The 20,858-nt window shown below is 42.8% G+C and overlaps 1 protein-coding gene across 2 annotated transcripts in view; it reads right to left on the bottom strand.

The window, feature by feature from the left end:
- SPON1 (spondin 1) overlaps nt 1-20,858 on the bottom strand; it is a 420,788-nt gene that overhangs the window by 35,525 nt on the left and 364,405 nt on the right. For both annotated transcript variants that reach the window (XM_088470447.1, XM_088470448.1), the window contains exons 9-11: nt 11,814-11,954; nt 10,544-10,619; nt 2,551-2,733 (exon numbers count right to left, since the gene is read on the bottom strand). In XM_088470447.1, the coding sequence (XP_088326573.1) occupies nt 2,551-2,733; nt 10,544-10,619; nt 11,814-11,954 (400 nt within the window). The remainder of the gene's footprint in view (nt 1-2,550; nt 2,734-10,543; nt 10,620-11,813; nt 11,955-20,858) is intronic.

Below are 20,858 nucleotides of genomic sequence, written 5' to 3'. Positions count from 1 at the left end.
ATGGCGTTTTGTGATGTCATCCACTAGTTTTAGGGATCAGCAGGCCAAAGTGGCTGCAACATTTCTACTGATGGTCCTGGTGTCCCTTCACTGTCAGGATTTATTTAAGCTATAGATGAGGCTAAACTCAACAATATTTTAGGATAACGACTGTTTTCATTGACACATTTGGGGGTAGGGGCAGATTGATTTTAAGATTACAGAGACTTAGATGTTGATGGTAATGTTGCATGCCCTAGACCAGGGATGGAGAACCTTAGGTCCGGGGGCCGTATAAGGCCCCTGGAATCATTTGGTCTGGCCCTCTGAGCTTTTTTCTGCTAGCCAGAATCTATGTAGCAGTGCCGCCTGGGGCATCCTTAGAATGCTTGAGATGGTCACATCGCTGTCCTTACAGCTCCCCGGAGCATCCTCAGGATGCTCCAGGCATTGCTGTAATCACTGGCTATTGTGGCCCCACCCCTGTATGACATCACACGGAGGGGGCGTGGCCTGCACCAGGCCTGCAAATAATGTTACATATATCAAAATGGCCCTCGGCAGAAAAAAGGTTCCCCACCCCTGCCCTAGACAGACAAATGGGCAAATAGAAGAGCTACAGTATGTGTGCCACATGTTTTGCACCATAATAAATGTCTGATAATGTTTGCCATGAATGTGCTAAGAATCCCAGCTTTAGGGAGGCAGGTACAGCATCAGAGTCTGGAGCTCTACAGTTGGACTGGCACTATAAGGCTCAGCATGCCCTGCTTGCAAGATGATGACAAAACATGCTGGAACTGTCTGCAGACTATTTATACTTTTGATGTTACAACTCACTTTTTTACACACAATACATAATACACTTCAATTAACATAGACTTAACTTTGCTCTCATATTTATTAACTGCTATCATCTGGATTTGTGTCTGGAGGACCCCCTATTTTCTATCGCAAAAGCAGCTCCTGTAGGTTCTGCTACAGTACAGGATTTACCATGCTCTGGAATGCCATTGCACCCTATGGGCTACAGATTGCCCCCCCCTGGCAATGGACTCTGGCACACGCATGTGTGGTGTCTTTGCATGTGCAGTAGTGCAGCTAGTTCCCAATCACGGAAGTAAAGTGATCACGTATGCGATCGCTTTACTTCATACTGATTGCGTCATTTCAATCGGTACATTCCCCCCAAAAAAATTATTCTTATTGCCCCGATTAGCGCAAGGAGGATTCTAAATTTTTCGCAGGGTTGGCGCACTTTAGTTCTTAATAAGTCCCATTCTGTGGATGCGAAACGCGTCAGTTATGGACCCCTGGATATTTCTGTGACACCCACTTGTTTACCGGTATTGCCTGGAATTCCGGAGACACGGACATACATTGCACTGCTGGACGTGAATCATCTGCGAAGTTGAGGCTGGGATCATACTACCGCTCACTAAAGGGCATAATAACCTGACAGGTACTAATTGTAGAGCCTCCCTCCTCCCTCTCTTTCCTCCCCCAATCACCTCGGAAGGGGTGTACGGACCACCCGAAGTGGAGACCTAATAACTTTTGGGCATGTCTCATCTTATGAACAACACAGAGGTTTTATAACAGGCATCTGTATCTAAACTGACTGCGGCTTCAGTCTATCAGACTGAGAGACTCCCTATATATTTAAAAAGGAGGATATTTGAATATCTACCAACTATCACAAGTTATGTGTAGGGTCAGTAAATATCCGCTGTTGATATATTGAAACTAGTGAAAAATATAAGATCCACCTCCTCCAACTAACTAAACAAGTAGAATTATAGTAAAAACTTTGTAAGTATTAAATTCCTGTAATATTTATTTATTATTTTTCCATGGAGAATTTTATGTGATGTTTTAGGATTATTTTGTTGAGCGGTCAATGATATATATTATATGTGTGATAATAAATGTGTTAATCATTTTTTTTTGGTGACTTCCTCTGTACCAACTTTCATCTATAGTATCAGCGCAAGGATGTTTTAATGCACTTCTTAATAAATCTAAGTAATTTCTTAAGGACTTGTCCCTAGTTGGTGAATTGCAGAACTGATAAACTATCCAACAGAACATTAGCTTCACAAACTTAAAAAGATGTGATGGGACCACATTACGTGCCCAGAAATGAATGTGCACCTCCGCCTATAAGCAGAGTCGGGCGCACTTATGCACTGCACCACCCCTATCCATCGATGTTTTAAAGCAGGCGTCATCGCTATCAGCATACACCGGCACCACCCTATTCTTAGTGCAATTGAAATCAATAACATTCCCTTAAAACAAAGTCCATATCCACCAATGAAAATGTTGCTGTCATTTTTGTAGTGAAGTTTGGAGAATGAAAGCAAAGATCTGATTAGCTGTTATGAGCGAGATCACAGTTTTCCTGTACACTTTCCATGTTCTGAGTTTTGTTCCAATTTAACGTAAATTTAATGTATAATAGAGCCAGAAAAAAAAACTTTTATATATTAACAGAAATTGTATAAATAACTCAAACTACCCTCATTATGGGGTAAGGAACACAAAATGGTCATGTTAACCTATAATTACCGTCATCGCTGCATCCTGGCCCCATGCAAGGCTCAAAGTCCTGGGTGTCCGGGCAGGAAACACTGAGGTCCAGCTGCGCTTTCAGCATGCGCTGTCTCATCCTTTTGCCCTTATCACAGGTGGCAGAGCTGCAGGCGGACCAAGGAGACCAGTTGGAGTAGATGCATGTTTCTGGGGTGTCATCTAAAAGAGAAAAACATAAGGGTCAAATATAGATCCTCATACACTGTGTGGCGTGACTCACGCCAAAACGTCTCTCTCACTCAAAATGTGTGTTTTATTCGCATAAATAAAACATCTGGGAGCAACAAAAACTACTTTACTACATTATATTGATCAATTGGATGTGCGACATTTGTACATCTGTGTGCCGTATTCAAGTTGGAGCAAAAAGCCGTTCTCGGCGAAACTTTTTCACCGATGACGTCATTTTCGCCAATTCCACTTTTTCCCGTATTCAATTTGTCCGACTTTTTGCCGGTGCGAAAAGTCAATGCATCAGACCTGGCAAAAAAGTATCACCTATGAATAGGTGGCGAGAAAAAGTGCAGAATTGGGGTTTTGGGGTGCAAACTTCTAAAAATCACCCTGCACCCCTTGGACAGTCCCCCAAATGTAATCTGTGTCAAAGTTGGGGGACAAACTTCTAAACTAGTGAAATTAACTCTGGGGGGGTCCCTAAGTATGTGGTAGGTGTTGTTTTTTATTGCAAGTAGTTGCGGCAGGTGGATTTTTCACGTTTTTTTAAATTCCATATTAGCAAATTTAAAATATGCTAGCACCCATTTTCAAGTACCCCAAATTTGATGGGATAATTTATTTTGCCAAAAAAAAACCCTCCTAAATGCTATTCTTCACCACCTTCTTAAAAACGCAAAACAGCACCTATTGAGACCATTCAAATACCCCCAAATAGCTTATGCAGGGCTATTCAGGGGTACCCATAGTGAATCCCCATGTCAGAGCAACTTTTAGGGGTGTCAGGCTGAAAAATGACAGGGCTTTTCACCAATTTCGTTTTCGCCTGGTCCCGTTGTCACCGATTTGGAATTGAATACAAGGATAAACGGGGACGCGCGCTATAACTTTTTGATGGCAAAACCTCCGATGATGGCGAAAAGTCTGGCCTCTGACTTTTCGCTCCAAATTGAACAGGGGCCTAAATCTCCGTATGCCATGATGCAGAGGCCGCGGCTTTTTCTCACACAAAGTTCCATTGTGCTTCATCTGCAGACTTTTTTGACCAACCAGTTAGCACACGATAATAATAATCCAATGGTTAATAATGAACCAGTATTATTTAAATGTCTATGTAAAATATCCGTATATACTGTAGGTCAAAAGTCACAGGTCCATTTAGTTCGGAGATATCTTGTAATTTCACTTTCCCCTCTGTTTAAGGATATTTGGAATCCACACTCAGAATTCTCCACCAGAAATCCAGAACATAGAGGAGAGGAAACAAAGGCCTCAAATAGGAACCTTTCCTCTGATGTTGTTCCTGGTATCCTTGCTGTAGTCTACATGATGGGCTACAGTAAGGTTCTCTGGATACTGAACAACAGCAGAGGAAAATTTCCATATCACCAGCAGTCCCTTTGGTCCATTTTCTCGGGACACCTTGTGGATAGACTGCATATGCGATCATCAGGGTTTGGAAATGACACCCTTAGGGGAATATTTACTAAAGTGCAGTTTTTTAGAAGTGGAGATGTTGCCCATAGCAACCAATCTGGTTCTAGCTATTATCTTATAGATGGTACTAGATACATGTTAAGTAGAATCTGATTGGTTGTTATGGGCAACTTATCAACTTCAAAATATCCACACTTTAGTAAATATACCCCTTAATATCTATTGCGCTGCCTTGCTTGTGTATATATGGTGAATGTTATCTATTTCACTCTATTATACCGTTCTTATCCTGTCTTTTTGGAATAAAATATAATTTTTCACTATTTCAGGCCTTTTGTTTCCTCCGCTCCCCTTCCCGATTTTTGACCTATATATGGTTATTTTACATGGACATTTCAATAAGACTGGTCCATTATTGACCATTAGATTATTATTATTATTGTGTCCTAACTGGGTGCACAATTTTATACATTTCTTTATATCTTGACTAATTTGGAGTGAGAGGGACGACTCCAGTATTTCTTTGCTGCACTTGTTTTTTGAAGCAATAGTTTCCTCTCTTTATTATTTTTTAATGTTAGGATGTCACCTGCCTAGATGTAAGGTTGTTCAGTGCAGCCCACACATCTGGTAATTCTTTCTGCTTGCTCACCAAATGACTGAAGACAACTGAAGACAAATATATGACCTGAGGACAGACTTATGGAGGGTGAAAGTGGACAAGGATTTGTAAGATAAAATAGGGGCACATGCAATACAGTCAGCCAAAGACTGTTGGACTACAGTATTTCAATTGGAAAATTACTTAAATGGGCCACCCAATTCTGCCTGTGGTTGGCCACAGATGCAACAATCTACTCATCTGGCTGGACATAAGAAGGAAACACATGTATTGTGAATGACCGATGACTGCATCTGTATGTCACTACAGTCTCCAGGGACTTTGAGACAGCAGAAGGGCCTAAGTATGGAAGGGAACATGGCCAAATCCAGGAGGCATGGCCACACCCTCTCCGGGAAAAAAACAATGGCTGATACTATGTGTGGTGCCGCGCCCTGCAAAGGGGGGACACTTGCCTCCACAGCTGCTGGCCCAGGCCCCCGTCAGGTGCCTCCAAGAGGCCTGAGCCCTGGAATTAGTACCCACTCCTCCCCTACACCTCTCGGCACCTCAGATAGCTTCCACCTGACCTCATATTTCATCCAGGCTGATTAAAATCTGATCAATCCCACCCAGGATAAATAATCCCTTCTGGTTCACACACACAGGGTAATTTTTTTTTTCATAAATATCCAAATATTGCAACACATCACCAACTTTACTTATCAATGCAGAATACTTGTTTGTTTATTATTCTAGTTATAAACAAAATACTGTGTATGCAGATTCAATCTTAAATTATTCTGGTATTTTAGAACTAATTGCTACATTATTATAACAGCATCGATAGGTAGTGCTCCAAGCAAAATCTTATATAAGGATGTCTGTCTGTCCATACTGTAGAAGTGAGCAGCCCCCGCAGGCAGCATGTATCATTCTGCGTGAACGTATTCCACAATAGAATTCAGCAAGCTACTGTAAGCAACAAAAGCAAAGACTCATACAAACTACTGTAGCTCTTGGCCTTTGGCATTAGAGCTGGTGAACGTAACCTTCCCTTACCATTTGGGTTGTTCTCAAGTTTAGAAATGGTCACTCTGTTAGTAGGTAAATGGTCTGAACATGATATTAACACAATGCAGCAATAGAATGTATGAGTTGCTACAGGGATACAGATGGCAGATGTCTAAAGAACTTCTATTTATGGCACTCTTGCTTCCTCTAGACCTGCATTTATAACATACAGATGGAGCAGCATTCGTTTACACTTGCTGTCAGAATAAACGTGCAATGGAGCAGACATTAAAGCATACTGTAGGCAAAGTATCTTTTACCAAACATCACAAGCATACCAACCAGGCTAAAATACTGCTGATCCATTTGCATAAGCTGCGATCTTATGTGTGTAAACTGTACTCTTACCTTTTATGTTTAAGTTATTTTCTTCTTCGGGTTCCAACTTGCAATCCAAAATACACGAGATCAGTTTTTTAGATCCGAGTTCAGAACTTAGCGAGAAGACCCAAGTCTGGACTCGATTCTACTCAGAACCTTAAAGCCCGGGTGTGTTCGGTTTGCAGCAAAACCGAACCGCTCATCTTTACAATATAGGGGCCTATTCATCAAACGATAAATGGCCGGTAACCAAGCGTAAACGCTAGTTTCCGCATATTTTAGTTGCCGGGCCATTCATCATCAGGGTTCCGAAAAGGACCCCTGATATTCAGCAAACTCCGAAAACTGAAAGTTTTCGGAGTTTGCTTCCGAGAACGAGCGCCATCTTCAGACGGTGCTTGTTCTTGGATCCCTCTCCTTCCTAAGGGAAGGAGTTGCGGGGATGCGAAGAGGGATCCGAGCGGATCCCTCCACTGCCACCATACTACCTCCCAGCGGCTGTGCGTATGCGTGACCTCGAGTCATGCATGCATACCCGGGATGAAGGGGGAGAGGTAAGGAACACAGCAACTTCTGTAGCTGCGATACTAACCGAGAGGACAGCTGCTTTTCGGAGCACCTGTCCCCGCACCGGAGCAATGATGAATTGCTCCGGTGTAATCTATCCCCCGCTGTGAGTTGGATACTTAAGTATCCCTCGCAGCAAGTTCAATACTTCATCATCGGAGGCCATACGGCCTTCAATGATGAATAAGCCCCACAGTCTACTTCAGTTATCAACAGTAGATGCCATCGGAGGGACTGTAATGTCCTTACTCATACCATTTTCTATTCAAAGACCCGGTGTGATACAAAAGGTCGACAATAAAATGTCAGCACTAATTTGATCAACACAAAAAAAAACGTGTCTACCATTTCCATGTCAACCATTTCCATGTCAACCCTTTGAACCTATCGACACTTTGTACCTGTTGACCTTCTGTACTGTCAACCTTTTCATTGTCGACCTTTTGTATGGAACCCTCCAGAGACCTACTCTCTTTAATTAGAAATTGATGTCTGTTTAAAAATCTAGCTCTTACTTTATGTTCCACTGGAATAAAAGGGATTTCTGGCATCTCATGAATTTACAATTTGAGTGGCTTGAATTCAGTGCCTATGCTATAGCATGAAAGTGCCTATGTTATAGCATGAAAGTTTCAATAGGTATCTCGCTGCCACACAACTTCACAGAGATGATAAGAGCTTACTTATGAGTGCGCTTGGCAGCGACCTGGTGCACGTAAGAGGACAAGTGGAGAAGTTGCCTAAAGCAACCAATCAGCTCCTAGCTATCATTTATCTAGTACATTCTATAAAACTAAAGCTAGAAACTGATTGGTTGCTATAAGTAACTCCTCCACCTGTCCTCTTTGGGAGGTTTGACACATCTCCGTCAACAGGGCCGTGTTTACCATACATCAAACTAAGCATATGCTTTGTCAGCGTACATTTGTCATTTAGTAGATTTGTCATTTACATTTTTTTTATTGTGTTACTGGTTCTAGATAACAGGATATTTGAAAAAGAGGCATCAAAAAAATAATTTAGGCTGCATTCACTTACAATCCATAGTGAAGTGCCCCTACATTCATCTCTGTGCTGGTTAATAAATTTAAACACTGCAATGTCCCCTAGGCAGGAAATAAAGATACGATGAATATACTGAGGTAATTTAAGTCAGCGGCAGACAGGAAAGTGAAAGACTTTGTGAAGGCAGCACAATGCTCTCTGATAAATCACTTAAAAATCCCCAAAAAGCGAAAAATCCATCAAGTGCCATTTCCCTGGCTTTTGTGTGCCCTGCTGAGCTTGATAAATGAACCCTTTAATCATACATCTTGCATTTCTTTCGAGGACCACTTGAGGGCACTGACTGACAAATAAAGAACTCATTTTTTTCGTTCCTCTTTTGCGGTGGCAGTGCGGATGAGTGATTGCGATTAAAAAATGCTGGTATGATTTTAAGACAAACAAAGCATTCTTTTTTTGCATAATCGCAATCAATTCTTGTCATCGTCTCACTCTATAATCAGGGCTCTCTGCAGGCTTGTTTTATATTAACCGGTTAAGATATGCCGATGCTGATAGGGCCTGATCTCAGCGGGTGTATTTATCTTGTGTACAGGCTGGGAAGACAGTGTCAGGTTGCCGGCTAGGATTGGTCGTTACACACCGCGGCGCCGGCTTCCCCTGATCCTTCGAGTGGTCAGACGCCAGGTGCGGCAGCGTGTGACGGGCTGCGTATTATACCTAGAGCCATGTGGACATCCGTGTGCTGCGCTGTGCCTTGGTTGCTATGGTAGCCGCCATGGACGCAGCCATGACAGTTCACATCACCTGACTGCCCTTGACCCAATGGTAGCATGATGTTGGTCAGCTGATGCTGTCCACCAATAATCTGCTACCTTAGGGTATAAAGCCAGTCTCTCAATGGAAGGAAGTTGCCTGTGCAACGTTGTCACTACCCTGTGTATTGCTGATACCCCGTTCCAGGTTCCCAACGCGATCTCCTTGAGAATCAAGTGCCAACTCCTTGTGCAACAGTGCGTCCTAACACCTTGCCTGTGTGCGAAACAATTGCCAACTCCTTGAGCAACAGAGCGTTCTAACACCTTGCCTGTGTTCATTGTTCTACCACCTGCTGTCGCAAATGTGCGTCTTTCACCACTCCTCCAGTTTAAGCTGCTAGTGCCATACTGTGTCCAGACAGTGCCTCAAGCACTTACCCCTTACTCATACGAGTACTAGTTCTCTGTACTCCTTGTAGACCTTCAGGGTCACCGGTTATTTGTCTCCATTCCCACAGTATCAGGCACCTGTCCCAAAGGGCCGCGACCTGCCAGCTGGGTGCAGCATAAATACCAATATCCCGCTTGGAGGGGTCACTGGTGAACACCTCCCAGTTGGTCAGACTCCGCACCTTTGGACAGGTCTCGCCAATGTTTGATGTTCGTGGATGAGGAGGTCCTATATCCAGGCCCCCCGCCTACAGTTCCTATCTTATCCAGGGACCTCAGTTTCCATCCTCTCAGGAGGGGATTCCACTTCTCTGAACGTGACAGACAGATTCAATGTTTCTGTCTATAAAATAATATATTTTAAACAATGTGAGGAACATATGCTGGAAGATGCTAAAGAAAGGGAGACAGCAGTGCTTAAAAAATATTACTATGGGAACTGAGCAGTATGACACTGAAACCAGCACTGAATCTCATATATACCTACCAGAAGTCCTGGTTTTCATGGGACGTCTCATTTTTCTGCATTTGGAAGGTGTGAGCTCCAGTCAAAATGTGTGTGGTTTTCTCAGATCAGGGCATCCCTAGGTCCAGGTATCCTCATACGCTGTGGCTCAAATCGCAACAAACTGGCGTCCTTGTCGACAAAGCCGTGGATTGGCACGCTAAGACGCAAGAGACGTTTCATGCCAAGTAGTACACAGCTTAACCACAGGGTGGCCAGTGCCCCACTGGTGAAAACTACAGTACAAGCGGCACTACAGCTAGCCCTTACTGGCGGCCGTTCCTTATATGGTCAGTGAATTAAACAGTCGCGGGTGTGAACATTCAGTACACTAAATTTCTACTATGATGGGACAAATTCTAAATGAATCGGAAATGCATTGCGTCCAAGTACATGAATACAGTACTGTTTGCGACAAATTTCACAAAGCTGAACAGCAAGGGTCAATACATTGCTGCAGACCAGCCCTATTCATTCCTAGGGACTGTCACTGACTGAGCTAGAAGTTCATTGTTGTTCAATTTTTAGATCTACGCTGGGAGCCTGACGCCCGGCATACTGAACAAAGGTAAGCCAGGTGCAAGGACGCGAACAGCCGAGGGAGGGGAGGGTTAGGTTTTAGGGCTACCGGGGGGACTTAGGGTTAGACACCCCCCCAGGAGGGTTAGGCTAGGGGAAGGGGGGTTAGGGTTAGGCACCCCCGGGAGACTTAGGTTTAGGCTGCGGGGAAGGGGGGGTTAGGTTTAGGCACTTAGAGGTGTTAGGCACTTAGAGGGGGGTTAGGGTTAGGCACCCCTAAAGGAGGGTTAGGGTAGGGAATTAGGTTAGCGGTACTTACCTTAATTAGCGATCAGGATCTTCACCCCTGCCGGGCTTCCGCTGTTGCGATTTGAACCGCCGGATAAGGCCAGCGGTAATACCTACTACACCCGTGTGAAGGATTCTCTTAGTACTTTGTGTCTTTTATCCAAATGTTTTGCATTAATATTCCTTTAAATAACATGTCAGCCCAATTATGGACGTTCTTCGACCAACAGTTGAGATTGCACTTTATTTCCCCTGTCCTAATATTTTTACCTTCTTCTTTCTCTTCTGTGACAAGATCAGCCACAATGTCATCCACATTGTCGGGTACTATATTGCATTGTTCCCCCTGTAAGACATAACATGTAATTAATGAGCTGTAACAAGTGAGCTGCTGGTCCAATTAATGGTTACTAATGAGAGCTGGATTTTTTTTGTGTGATACAGTAGAGCAATATTCTCATACATTAATCAAACATATCTGTATCTCCGGCCAGATAGTAACTATATACATTCACGCTGTTAGACTTTAGTTGGCAGAGTAATGAGTCATTTTATATTTCGTAACTAATTAACCACGCAAAATATATAAATATAAAAAGTACATTCAGTACCTTGAATCTCATTAATAAAATCCTGGTGGAGTTAATTACTTTTCGCCAAACAGTACGCCTGCCACATTGCGCAATTCAAGTCCCACCTTGCTGCATTTACATTGCCGTCACAGCTTGGGTGGCTTTCGTTTGCCCTGTTTATTTATACTGATTGTGCTGCATTTGTGGACAGTGATGGCGCAAATCCACTACACGAAAAAAATGAACGATTGAACGATTACGACATCGTTATCGTTCAATCGTTCATTAATCGTGCAGTAATTATGCCGGCAACGACCAGCGATGCATGTTCGGGGATGAGGGAGGGTGTCGGCACTGAACGACATATCGTGTGGGCACATTATCCACTGCACAGTATGATGAATGATTGCACGATTACGATGTTGTAATAGTACAGTCGTTCTACACTCGTGTAGTGAATACGCACTTTGAGGCTTTATATATCCTGTGCAAAATATGGTGGGAGATATATCGAGCCTTGGAGAAGTTACCCAAAGCAACCAATCAGCTTCTGTCATTTATCTAGCACAGTCTATAAGTGACAGAAGCTGATCCATTACTTTGGGCAACTTCTCCACATTATCTTTCTCCAAGGCTCAATACATCTCCCCCTATATGAGTGCACAGGGGACCCTATTCACAAGGATCCCTGAAGGGCTCAGACTACATCTACAGAATTATATCCCTGACTAAATGTCAGACAATTCCAACAATGCAACGAGGAAGTGACCATCCTAATTTGGGGATGGAAGTGTGCAAATCGAAAATATTTACAATTGCAAAAACAATTCAAAATTATTACTATTATATCTTTTCATTGGATTATTAATACTTTTATAAGCCAGTAAAACTATTAGACAAAGTAATGAACAGCTTTATATGTTCAGGTTGGTTCTATCAGGTGGTTGGAAGGTTTTTGCATGACTTACTTTTCGAGCAATTCTTTCAATAATAACTCTAGCAACCGGAATAATGGGACCTCCTTCTGGATCATAGAATGGGCTCTGTGGGTGGTCCAGACTGGTCGATGGTCTGATTTTTTCCTGTGGTATTGTAGGTTTGTTGGGTGACTACAATTGAAATCATGAAACACAGTGTAAGTTACAGCAAGTCATTCTGGGCCTGATTCACTACCGATCGCAACTGCGATTGCAATAGCAATTACGCACGCAGTTCAACTGCCATAGTATGCTAATCCATTGCGATCGCTATGCCGTCGCAGCACAACATAAGGACGCCCACTTTACCTTACACACATCCATAATGTTTAGCAAGACTGCAAAACCATCGGTACAATAGAGTGCAATCGGAGCCTCACGCACTCTTGCACAAGGTCAGACCTTATTTAGGAATTGCTAACTTCATCGTATGCTATGAGTTCTCAAGCTGCGTAAGGCATCGCAGTGTATAATTTATGCACGCCTATGCAACGGCATTCAAACGCACTGACACGCCTGCGTTTCTCCAACAACCTCCCCATTACCACCCACAAAGGGCACTTCCTGTCAATCATTCTGCGCTAGGTCTGCGTAGTCACTGTGATCGCAGTCCCGATCGCAGTGGCCAGTTCACGCAGTATGCAACATGCGCAGTACGCAATAATCAGCCAATTGCGTGCGTAATCTCAGTTGCTATCGGTAGTGAATCTGGTCCTCTATTCTTTATTGCACACAGATTCCTCACCTTGTCCAAATAAAGCCAACATGTTCTTCTACTAAAACAAAATCAGCCCACATACCCATTCACCTGAGCTAGGATGCTCCAAAAACCAGATCAAATAGCAAACTTTAAATACTGATGTCAGGTTGAATACTACTACTGCTGTTTATCTAAAGGACCTGAGTGTATTCGAGCTCAATACATTATTGTACAGTAATACATTATTGTACAGTAGTATAGTATATAGGTCCTTTAGATAAACTAAATATTGTCCACATTTACTAACTAGTATCTCATTTAAAAGAAGATTTTTTTACCCCAGGTATTTTATCAAATCCTTCATTACTCCTTCCTGAAATTTGGATTCATTCATTATTTAGAAGAGGGTGTGTCTCATCTTAGGAGAAGGGCGCTCAGCCGTCTATAATAGAGCTGAGCCACAAGTGAAATCATCTGAAAAGTCAGGTGCATCCATTACTAAAGACAGATCACTAAGCAGTCACGCCTGAAAAATGTAATGGGTTTGTTTGAGCCAATAACGCATATGATTGGTCTTAGCAGGATGTCACTGGGTGGTGTTCCTGCTAATCAGTCACATACTCCCAGCATCCGTCACAATGCACAACCTTTTTAATTTCTTTGCCATAGCCAGTGGAGTGTCATAGAGGGGATTCACGGACAATGCTGAAGAAATTTTGAGAACGTAGACTATCTTAGAGGAGTGCCAGTCAGTGCCTGAAGGCAGCCTAATATGTTTTTTTTTTTCTGCTGTGTGCTGGGACCTGAGAGAGTCAAGGAGGGGCAGGAGGATAGGCAGGTGGGTGTGCACACCCAGATGATGCACATTACTCCTCCTCTCCTCCCAGGGTTGGACTGGCCCACAGGGGTACAGGGGAAATCCCCGGTGGGCCCCACTGCCTGTGGGCCCACACTTCCTCCTCTAGGTTTCAGGTTCCAGACCTAAAATTATAGATTGTGACTCTATTAGATTGTCCGTTACCTGCGGAGCAGGACCACTGATCAGCATGGTTCCCTGCTATAGAAACTACACCAAAATTTGCCTAATGGTTAGCCAAGCATCTGTGATTGATGACCACACCCCCTCTGGTGGAAGACCACTCCCCTTAAGCATGGGCCCCTACCACTGCATTTCCCCAGTGGGCTCTTCATGTTCCAGTCCGATATTGTCTCCTCCCATTGTAGGGGCCGTGCAGCGTACTATATTGCTGTGATGTACTATATGGCGGTCAGTGCCATGCTGTATGTACTGTATGTCACTGGGGCTGAACACAAAATCACGATTACCAGGAATCTGCACAGGACCAGTTCTCCACATATGCAGAATGGGTCCTGCACAATCATTTGTGGGGCGGGGCGGGGATGGTCCGTGTTCCTGGAAGCGGGGGGGGGTGTTGCCCTCATTTTCTGGGAGTGGCAATGCCAGGATCTGTGTCCGTGGGTGGTGATCCCAGCCTGCAACCTCGGTATGTACTGTATGGCGGTCACTGCGATGCTGTGTGTACTGTACTATATGGAGGTCACTGTGGTGTTGTTTGTACTGTATTGTTGTCACTGGATGCTTTGTTTATTGTATGGCAATCACTGAGATCACTGAGTTCGGTCTGTGTTTCTTTATACTGTGTTTCTTCTTGTAGTGCTACATCACAGGGGAGAGATAGCAATTTTTTGCTGGGTCTGTAGGCCTAGTACAATATGAATCTGGGGCACAGCGGTAACCTTTTACATGTTTGCATTACCAGTTATTATAGAAAAGGATAGCGATGGTCATAGCTGGCTATACATAACCTGACAACTGCATAGATGCTTTATGCAGTGACCCCACCTCCGACCTTTCATGTCTGCATTTTCCTACGCAGACAAGAGCAGCTAATTTATTTATTTATTACCAGTTATTTATATAGCGCACACATATTCTGCAGCGCTTTACAGAAAGAATATTTAGCCATTTACATCTGTCCCTGCCCCAGTGGAGCTTACAATCTATCACACACTAGGGTACGTTTTTGTTGGGAGCAAATTAACCTACCAGTATATTTTTGGAGTGTGGGAGGAAACCGGAGTACACGGCTGAAACCCACGCAAGCACAGGGAGAATATACAAACTCCACACAGTTAGGGCCATAGTGGGAATTGAACCTACGACCTCAGGGCCCGATTCAGACCCACTCGCTAGAAGCGTTCGCACGCAGCCGTCAGCTGCCAAAGTATGCAAATCCCGCGGTCACACGGCAAGGCATTAGCACGCCCACTATGTCTTGGCATGCGATCACGGTGTGTATTTAGATGCCCACCAGCCTGTCTTAAGACGCCCTCTTTCCCTTAGTAATACATGTCATCTCCAGGAAGTGTATGCAACAATCGGTAACATCGAGTAACATCGGACCCATAGGCAGCACTTTTGGCTGACCATACCCTACCGCAAGCACTGCGAGTGCTTCAGTGTGTAATTCAGCTATGTGACGTGTATTATGAGGCTGCGTCTTAATTATGCACACCTCTGAAACGGCCTTCAGACTCACAGACAAGCCTGCGTTCGCACCCCCCCCCGTTTCCATCGACCAACCACTGTCACCACCCACAAACAGCTCATCCTGTCACTCAATCTAGCGAGGCGTCTATGTACAAAGGGCGATCGCATGAACTGGTTCGCACACCAGCACTGCATCTTATACGCATGCGCACATTGTAAACATCAGCAGGCTACGTGCGAATGCAGCCTAGCGAGCGGGTCTGAATCGGGCCCTCAGTGCCGTGAGGCAGTAATGCTACCCATTACACCGTCTGTGCTGCTTAATATTCATGGTCATGTCGCCTATCAATGCAGTATGAACCGGTAGCACATGACTAAAAGTTAGACCTCATGCATAATAGACAGTGTATCAGTGGTGTCACAGGATCCTAGAAAACTTATAGGCTGTACAACTTAGAAGGTACATTATGTTATGTTACTTACTAATATACATGGATGTGCCTAAATATATGCAATACTCTAACATTAGCTAGAAACTTATCCTCTTCAGTGGATTTTATACAGTATATTCTCCATGTAAACAACTAACAATAAATATACTACTTAGAGATGTGAGCCGACCCCCGTGTTTTGGTTTTGGTTCTAATTCATTATTGTGTTTTGGTTTTGGCAGAACCACCTTCAAGTGTTTTTGGACTCAGTTTTGGATTCAGTTTTGGATTCCTTAAAAATCTATGAAAACGAAAATCAATTAATAAAAAGGATAAAAAGCGATTGGAGAAAAAAAAATCGATGAAACAGCTATTTTGGACATATTTACATGCAATCCAAAATCCAAGTTAGTTTTTTAAATCCGAGTGCCGAATTAATTGCAGATTCGAAAACAGTATCTTGCTTCATAGATGATGGAAGTTGGAATGTGCATATGTTATTTCGACATGGTTAACTGGCATATGCAAACTAGATTTTCTAAAGTAAAATGTTGATAGACATTGATAGAACCCAGGGCCTGATTCAGAGCCGCTCGTAAGCAGCCAATCGTTCGCTCCAATCGATGTTCGCACATCTGCGCATGTGTATGGGTCGTAATGCGCATGCGCCAACCAGTCAGTGCGGTCGGAAATCGTGTGTTCGCAAAATAGCGAGTGCCTGCTAATTTGAGTGACAGGATGAGGCGTTCGTGGGTGGTAACAGGGGAAGGTGTTTGAAAACGGGGAGTGGAGATCCGAACGCAGGCGTGCCAAACGGTTAAAACGGGCGTTTTAAGGGTGTGCATAATTAACAAAGCAGCGTCATCGACCACGTCACTTGGTTGTCTCTTAGCCTGAACTGTTCGCATGATTGCGGTAGGAAAATCCAACCACAAGCACTGCGAGCAGTTCAGATGCCTTTCGATGTTCTCGATTAATCTAATAAATAGCGGAGATGACATATGATGCGAACGGCCAGGGGGCGTCTTTACAAAATAGCGAGCGCATGTTTCGTTCGCTCGCTCAGACATAGAGGCGTCAACAGACCGCAAAGAGCGAGCACTCAATCTAAATAGCCGGCCCCTTTTTCTGAACGAGCGAGCGCAAATTGCGTCTGGCTCTGAATCAGGCCCCCAGGCCACAAACATTATTATTTGTGAAACTTCTATAATGATGGAAGTGGCCATTAGGTGGCAGTAAAGTGACTTCCTCAGGAAACTCGCCCAACAATCCATGAAAACTACGTAGCAGAAATGAGATAAAACTGCAGATCTGTAAAAGACATTAGGAGATAATCCCTGATCACACACATATAGTCGTAAGTCGCTAGCAAATTCTGTATCACAATCTTACGGTATACGGTATAGAATTTTTCGAAGGTATGATTTGGATGAGAAACAAACCAATAAATCACAACATTAAAAATAAATCAAGGGAGCTGTAGCAGGAGTTTCAGGTCCCCTGCTGAAAGAATACAATAATTTTATTGGTTAAAAAACAATAAAGCAATCTCTTTTTGCAGGTATTTAGGCATGAACTATATACACAGGGGTCTGTTTTAAGGCTGAATGCTGAGAAAGAGTTCATCTCAGGAAAAGCGTTTCTGCAAGAAAAAATACCAAGTGTCTGGTTGATATTGTGCATTGATTTTAATTTGTAATCCTTGCTTTTACATACAGCAGAAAATCAATGGGGTATTCTCAATTTATGTGGTGCTTTACACAGCGCCCTCAATTCGCACAAGCCAAATAAAACTATACCAGTTTATGCAGGCTTTCAGCTTTACTCCTGCAATTTCCTACAGCTCAGCTTTCATTATATATCTCAGTTGTTTCTGATATCACGCTAGGTAATTTTCTTTGTGCTACGGATAGTTCCTTTGACGAAGTTATTGAGAAAGTGTGTGTGGGGGGGGGGGTTGCAGAAAACTTTATGCAATCAGATTTTAATTGGACTGAGAGCATAAACTTGGATAGCTGTCAGAAGCTAATCTCTGGTCTATTCTCAAACCTCCCTTGTTAAATCTTTTCTTTTACAGGAAATATTGAATGATAGATAGAAAAGGCTGCAGTTCTTATAAGAGGTGGGTTCTTATAAAAGATGACAGAGAAATGTGAGATAAAAATGCATTTAGTCATGTAAAATACATAATGGGAGAAGTATTAAACTTTGTAAAGAGGACTAGAGGAGAAGTTGCTCATTGCAACCAATCAGATTATAGCTCTCATTTATCGAGTACATTCTATAAAATAATAATAATAATTTTGTTTATATTGTATAGCGCTCTTTTTCCAGTAGGACTCAAGGTGTCTAACAGAATGAGACATAATACAGACACAATGAAATACAGAAAAGCTTTTCATGAGATAAAAGGGTTTGGCAGCCATTTTGGGTCATTAATTGCAGGATTATTCATCCTACTCATGCAGGGTCTAGATGAGGCAGCCATTTTAGGCACACTACGTAGCTTTCCACTGGGCAGAATAGGGAATGTCTGGAACTGATGACACATAATGGGAGAGATAAAATTATACTCAGTCGGGATCTTCACTGGTGCCGGTCTTGCGTCCGGCGGTAAATCATACCGATCCCTAACAATCACATAAAACCAACACAAACCAAACTCCCTAATTAGTGCCGTCCAATAAGGGGGACACAGAAGAAAGGTACACCACATAGTCCTGTTGCGGAAGCAGACGTTATTTGATCTAAAATGCTGCTACCTGTCCCACAATTTCTAAATGGCAGCCCATGAGGCTGCCATCAGAAATTGTGGAAATTTTGGGTTCGCGCTAATGTTCTTTCTGGCCCAGGGCACCAAAAAGTTTAGTTACGGTTCTGGTAATTTAACCCAGGTTTTTACACATAGAAACAAGTGGGAAAAGCAGATTCTCATGTTTCAGAAACTATATTGAGCAACATCTTATTGACAAAAGGAGCCAGGTTGGCATATAAAACCATAATCCTGACATTCTGAAAGACACAATCATGGGTGGCAAATTTGGGTCTTACACTTAGACATATACATTGCAAACCTTACAGATGAATAAATAAGTCTTTACCACTTAGTGTAGCATTTGCAAGATGGTATGAATGCCTTGCTGATTTCAAACACTGGTTTCTCACAGACAGCCTGATTTCAGAGACTGTCTGCTCACATTTACAAAAAAAAAATAGATTCAGTGTTTAAATCAATAGCCCTTTGAAATTCAAAGCAATTGAAAGAGCTCAGTCAAAAAAAATCAAGGTATATACATTATTTAGTTGTGGCAGATAGAATTTATACATTAACCTTACAGTACTTATATTAACTTTTGTCAAGCAAAAACTGCATTATCAAAATGAGGAGTTTTGTCTGCAGTTGTGGTGCCATCATGATGGATGATAAGTGGCTTCCTTACACAGTAAGATCTTCCCACATAGGAAACACTTATTCTGCAACATGATGTACTTTTGGAATGCTTATATAAGGGACTAGCTGTAATGCCTGGCAGCGTTGCCTCTCTCTCTCTTCTTCTCTCTAATTCTCCCCCTATCAATATCTCTCTCTTCCCCCTCAGAACTTTCTCACTACCCCTTTCCTTTCCACTCCCCCTTTGTCTCTCTACCCCGACCTAATACTTTCTATGCACCTCTCCTCCCTCCCCCATTGTCCCTCTTTATCACCACCCCCTGGGGTGGTGACAGACCAACTGTCATTACATTCCAATGTGATGATATCATTTTTATCAGCAGTCAGTATTATTATATAGAAAATGTCCCAGCTACTGTATATTATAAGAATGTTATTAGTAACAGAGGAGTTCATTAGCCATATAAATACATGCTCCATGGTCATCTTCTGTAAGTTACAATAAGAACAGGTGCAGACAATACACACATATCTAGGGAAGCCGTAGGATGCAATTGGTCAGGATTGCAGACAAGTTGGATGTATGAGACCTCAAACTTCCTTCCTTTTGTTTTGACAGGAGCCTCATATTATACCCGTTTGACAGACAGTCCATCCCTCACGCACTCACAAGAGGGAGCTGTCACTGCCTTTCACAAGATCACCATATTCATCTTATGCATTATCCTGTGCTGCTGAGTAGATTCTGATGATCTGGTTGGAGCAACAGGTTATTACAGGGCTGAATAAATTCTTGCCACCAGGTCACCTTGATGACTAACAAACTAATCAGTGACCATAACGAGCATGATGACATAGCATTGCTGTGTTGCTAGCATCGACATCCAATGTTGGTCTTCAGCCTGCACTAGGGAGCAGGTTTTTACAGCCTGAAGAGCCAGGAGATGAACGGATGTGAGCTTGCAGTGGATGCTATCCCAAAACCAAGGGCATGCCTCCCAACTGTTCCGATTTCGACATGACAGTCCAGATATTAAAGGGACTGTCCAACTCCTTTGTCTGACTGCTGGGAAATAGGGAGGAAAGTCCATTCTCATGGTGAACGTGTGCCGTGTGCACCATTCACACATCCTTTCTAGAGGAAAGAAAGGATGGGTTGGTATGTCCAAACATTCTCTTGACTTTGCCCCTTTTTGTATATACACACTTTGTCCAGATTTGGATTGAGACCAATGTTGGGAGGTATACTACATCAGGGGGGATCTGGTTGCCACATATAGTGGCTGCTGGAATCAAATGGAGTGGGAAGAAGGTGGGAGAAATAATTGCACCCAAAATGGTCATTATTAGTCAATGTGTCAACTTACTATATACAGATAACTCATTGCTGTATTGCTGTGGGAAGCATTCTACGGCAAAGAATGTATTTTTTTTTGCAATTAACTTAAATATCGTGATCTTTTTAAAGCTAAACTCATAAAGGATCAGCCAAGCATTATCACAAATTCCCCGAACCTCAGTCACTTTCACTGCAATAAACCTTGCTCCATCTGCAAAGAGAAGACTATTGAAAAATAGATGACGTGTAGGTTGAAGATCTTGTGTGAATGTAAGTAGTATTTAAGGGTCACCTGTTATACATTATTATATATTTATCTCGGATTTATTATTAATGTTCTTTTTATAACAGTGGTTTCCTGAAATCCATTAATATACTCTTGGTAAATAAAGTACTTGAAATAATGTGGCTGGAAACAGATTGTGAAGCTGGACATTTTGAAATCATTCTTCTTTCATGTAACATTGTGAATGTTAATGCTGCCGCAATCATCAGATAAGTGGGCCAGGATCCCATCTTAGCACTGTCTGTCTGACAAGCTATTTACTAATGAATCAGAATTCTGTGCTGGCCTCCCCTCTAAAAAGCACTTGAGTTTAACTAAATACGTTCGTAATAGATGCATTTGTATCTACTTGAGATGACCTAGATCTGTTACTTTGG

The sequence above is a fragment of the Taudactylus pleione genome, unplaced genomic scaffold (assembly GCF_031769625.1).
Source record: "Taudactylus pleione unplaced genomic scaffold, aTauple2 ptg000100l, whole genome shotgun sequence".
Lineage (NCBI taxonomy): Eukaryota > Metazoa > Chordata > Amphibia > Anura > Myobatrachidae > Taudactylus > Taudactylus pleione.
This window is presented reverse-complemented; position numbering and strand designations above follow the sequence as displayed.